General features: G+C 36.2%; 1 protein-coding gene across 1 annotated transcript; it reads left to right on the top strand.

The window, feature by feature from the left end:
* Positions 1–612: 612 nt before the first annotated feature.
* Positions 613–1,724, top strand: LOC131795161 (uncharacterized). Its single transcript, XM_059112732.2, has 3 exons — positions 613–631; positions 862–1,247; positions 1,416–1,724. Exons 1-3 carry the CDS (start codon positions 613–615, stop codon positions 1,722–1,724), a joined length of 714 nt encoding a protein of 237 aa, XP_058968715.2.
* The last annotated feature ends 1,970 nt before the right edge of the window (positions 1,725–3,694 follow it).

The following is a 3,694-nucleotide window of genomic DNA, read 5'->3' as shown; positions in this document are numbered from 1 at the left end:
ATCCTTTTTGAACTCTTTGTTCCATTTAGATGGTATTTGCCGTAGCTAAGAACAACTTTTTTTGAAGGCGACTGCCACCTTAAAAATAGACTCTGTTCTGAGTTCATCTACTCCAGACCGTTCTTCTCCGGGGGTCGTTCTTCGATATTTAGTGGTAAAGTTTTCAAACATATTGCAGCTTCCTGTAAGTCCATGAAGTACACATTATTTAGTTTTTATACCTTTTCCAAGATTCATCATAATGAGATATAAATCAATGCATTGTGATAATTAGCAAATGCAGCATTGAGAGGCGCTTTCGGTTTAAAAGCAACAACTATCGCGTAAATGATACCGAAGAAGATTTTCTCGTCTTGGGTAAATCTATATATATGACTTTCTGATGTATATGTTTTTAAATTGTTCCTCTGAGAGTAAGGCTTTTTTCATTAAGATAAGGGAAGGAAAAGATCACTTACAAAAACGTTTCGAGTACTAATCACTCTACAACTAAAGGTAGAAGATATTTAATCTTTGATGGAAATTTTTGCTCTTTCGTATTATATTTTATGCAACCTTCAAATCGATTCGAAGATTGCAGCTACTCTTTCGCTACACTTTTGGATTAAAAAGATGGCGTTTTATATCACTGGTGAAACCACATACCTGTAATGAATTGATGCTGGCGATATTGAGGCTATCGAGCTCTGAAGCAGCATCATTTACCTGAGACCGAAAAATGGTAGTGAGGTATGTAAACCATAAAAAGGCTTGGAAAACGAGAACAAAATTATGTCACGATAGAAAGGTAAGGAAAGAATATCAATTTTTGAAATGTTTCTGGTGTTTGTGATGGTGATGATGTTGGCGTTGGTTTTACAGCTGCTGACGAAGGCACTAGGAATGATGATAATGTTGATGATAGACCTGGTGAGGAAGGTATCGATAATAATGATCTTCCTGATGAAATTTTTGAAGATGGTAACAGTATTGATGATGATGCTAACATTGCGGCCGATAATGCAATTAATGACGAAGGTTTAGGCAAAAACGTTGGTGCCGATAAAACTATTGACCACAAAGTTGTCAGTGATAATGCTGCTTCTGATGATACAATTTGTGAAGATGATGCTGGGGATATTCTTTTCATTGATAATAACGTTGATGACGAAGATGTAGGAAAAACTGTTCTTGCTATCGATGACAATGCTGCGGACGATGGTGTTGTTATTATTGTTGCTACCCTTGAAACTAGTGATGACAAAGATGTATAAAAAACTATTTCTTCTGCCGACGATGATACTGTTATTGACTTTGCTACTCTTGATACTATTGATGAACACGATGTTGGAGAAACTTCTCCTCCTGGCGATGATAATGCTGATGGCGACGATTTTGTTTTTAGTGTTGCTACTTTTGATACTATTGATATCGAGGATGTGGGGGAAACTGTTACAGCTTCCGACGATAATGCTAATGACAATGATGTTGTTAATGGCGTTACTACTTTTGACACTACTGAAGAGAAGGATGTTGGAGAAACTGGCGATGATAATGCTGATGACGATGATGTTGTTATTGGTGTCGCTACCCTTGAAACTACTGATGCCGAAGAAGTTGGAGAAACTGTTTCTGCTGCTGACGGTGATGCTGAAGACGAGGATGTTGATAATAATTTTGCTCCCGATGGTACTTTTGATGATACATCTGATTACGATGATGCTGATCGTGATTTCAAAAAATAAACATCAAGTAAAGTAAATTGTGTTATAAAAACAAAGTCAAGGGGATAAATGTTTTAAAGCATAACTTACTTAAAAAAGTAAACATGAATTGCTCAGTTCAGGTTACTCAGAAAGCTTGCAGAGTATAATTTATATCACCAGGAGCCTTAATAATATAGTTAACTATATAGCTGTATTATGAAAGATTACAGGAGGGAATTTTGCATATTCATTATTCAATTATAATAGAACGATTTCCTAACTATTTGAATCCTTGTATCACGGAGCATTTCAGTCTGTAAATTAAGTTTCTGTAGCTAATTATTTTCTGCAAAACCAGATTACTGAAAATTTTAATTTATTATTTCTTTAACAATTAACTCTCTTTTCGTTAGAAACGTTATATTTAGCGTCATACATATTTAACAATTTTTAGCCGCTACTAGGTTTAGCTCGGTTCAATACACATACTGTTTCTAGGCTACGTTTGCTATAATTTTTAACACAAAAACCCTTGTTCACTTTCTCACGAGCTCTCTCGAAGTGCTTTTTCATGACTAAGAACTTTGGCGAGGTTCTATTCCATTATGTAATGTTAGCGACAAAGAAAATAAGGATCTTTCGAGTAGGATTTATCGCCTTTGCAAATAGCAAGAAAACTGCCTTTGCAACCCCTCTTTTTTTTGGCTTTGAAATACTCGGCAGGACAATTTTCACAAATTGTGAAAATTTTGGGAGATTTCATCAAAGCAAATTGAAGAAAATTAAAGGCAAAGCCAAACTATAACTGACGAGGGCTTCCCTTCGTGATGCCTTAGATTAATAGCGAAAATCATTTTGATAATATTTACGAGAGCAAAAGATAGCCTGAACCTTCCTTATTGCCATTTGATGGCTTTTAGTGACCTTGAAAAGCGAAAACAAGAATTTTCTAGTAAAGAGATATCGTAAGTTTATATTTGGATTTCGTGTTAAGACTTAAGTAAATTGATTTCAATCCTAATTAAAAACATTTTGAAAAGGATACATTCCTCTTTTTCCCCCTCCCAATTTAAACACATTTGTCGTTTATTGCTTAAGTTTTCAAATAAGATTTATCATACAATCGAACTCATCGGCTTGAAAGTCGTAACAAGAAATGGCCCATTGTTCCGGGTCAACTTTCTAAACAAAAGTCCTGAGTAATTGGTAGTCCTGAGGGACTTTGGCCGAAGGGAGGCGGAAAAGCTCGTAACTGATCGAGAAAGTTATCGGAGTGACAATTTTGCTGCACTGGGGGAGTGGGCAGTGTAAATATGCACCAGTAAAATCAATCTCCATCAGTGTACCCAGGGGTAGACTTGACCCTCGTTTAGCGCATCGAGCCAAAGGTTCGCAAATTCAAAAATAATTAAATTTATCCCTGTTGCAGTGATTCATTTAAACCACCTCTCTCTATATGTAAGTCAAGTCGCCTGTTTTTTACCAGTCAGTTTTTTCAACGTACAAATATATTTTTTGGTCTTACTACTGGTGTTAAATACAATCGAAAGTGACGGTTTTCTGTGGAGAGCCTCGAGGCGATTAAAGACCTTGTTTCTGGCGCACAGAGCGTGGCATATAACGAAGGTGTGATTTTTTTTCATCGCTTTAAGAAGATGTGAAAAGAGTGGGAGAATATAGCAGGTAATTTAAGCCATTGACGAAGGGCTAACACTCGAAACGTCAGCTTTTTTATTCTTTACGGTGGCCAGTTTACATTTTCAACTCAGTTGTTAACACTTAATTACCTGTTTTTAAATTGTCTAGTGTTTTCAAAGCGCCTTAATGTTAAATTGTCACGATAGTATTTCACTTGAGTTTCTATTAGGAGGCGGTTTATAGCGCGAAAGAAAATTATGGGAGGCGATTGCGCAGTGCTTTATGCAAACTAAGAAAATAGGATAACTTTCGTAGCGCGAAATTTGGTTGCCCTAAAATTTGGTAGATAAATCTGACAACGTCAGTGACGT

The sequence above is a fragment of the Pocillopora verrucosa genome, chromosome 10 (genome assembly GCF_036669915.1).
Source record: "Pocillopora verrucosa isolate sample1 chromosome 10, ASM3666991v2, whole genome shotgun sequence".
Taxonomy (NCBI): domain Eukaryota; kingdom Metazoa; phylum Cnidaria; class Anthozoa; order Scleractinia; family Pocilloporidae; genus Pocillopora; species Pocillopora verrucosa.
This window is presented reverse-complemented; position numbering and strand designations above follow the sequence as displayed.

Coding starts and splice junctions, on each gene's coding strand:
- LOC131795161 (XM_059112732.2), top strand. Junction 1,248..1,415: donor AAACTAGTGATGACAAAGAT/GTATAAAAAACT, acceptor ATTGATATCGAG/GATGTGGGGGAAACTGTTAC.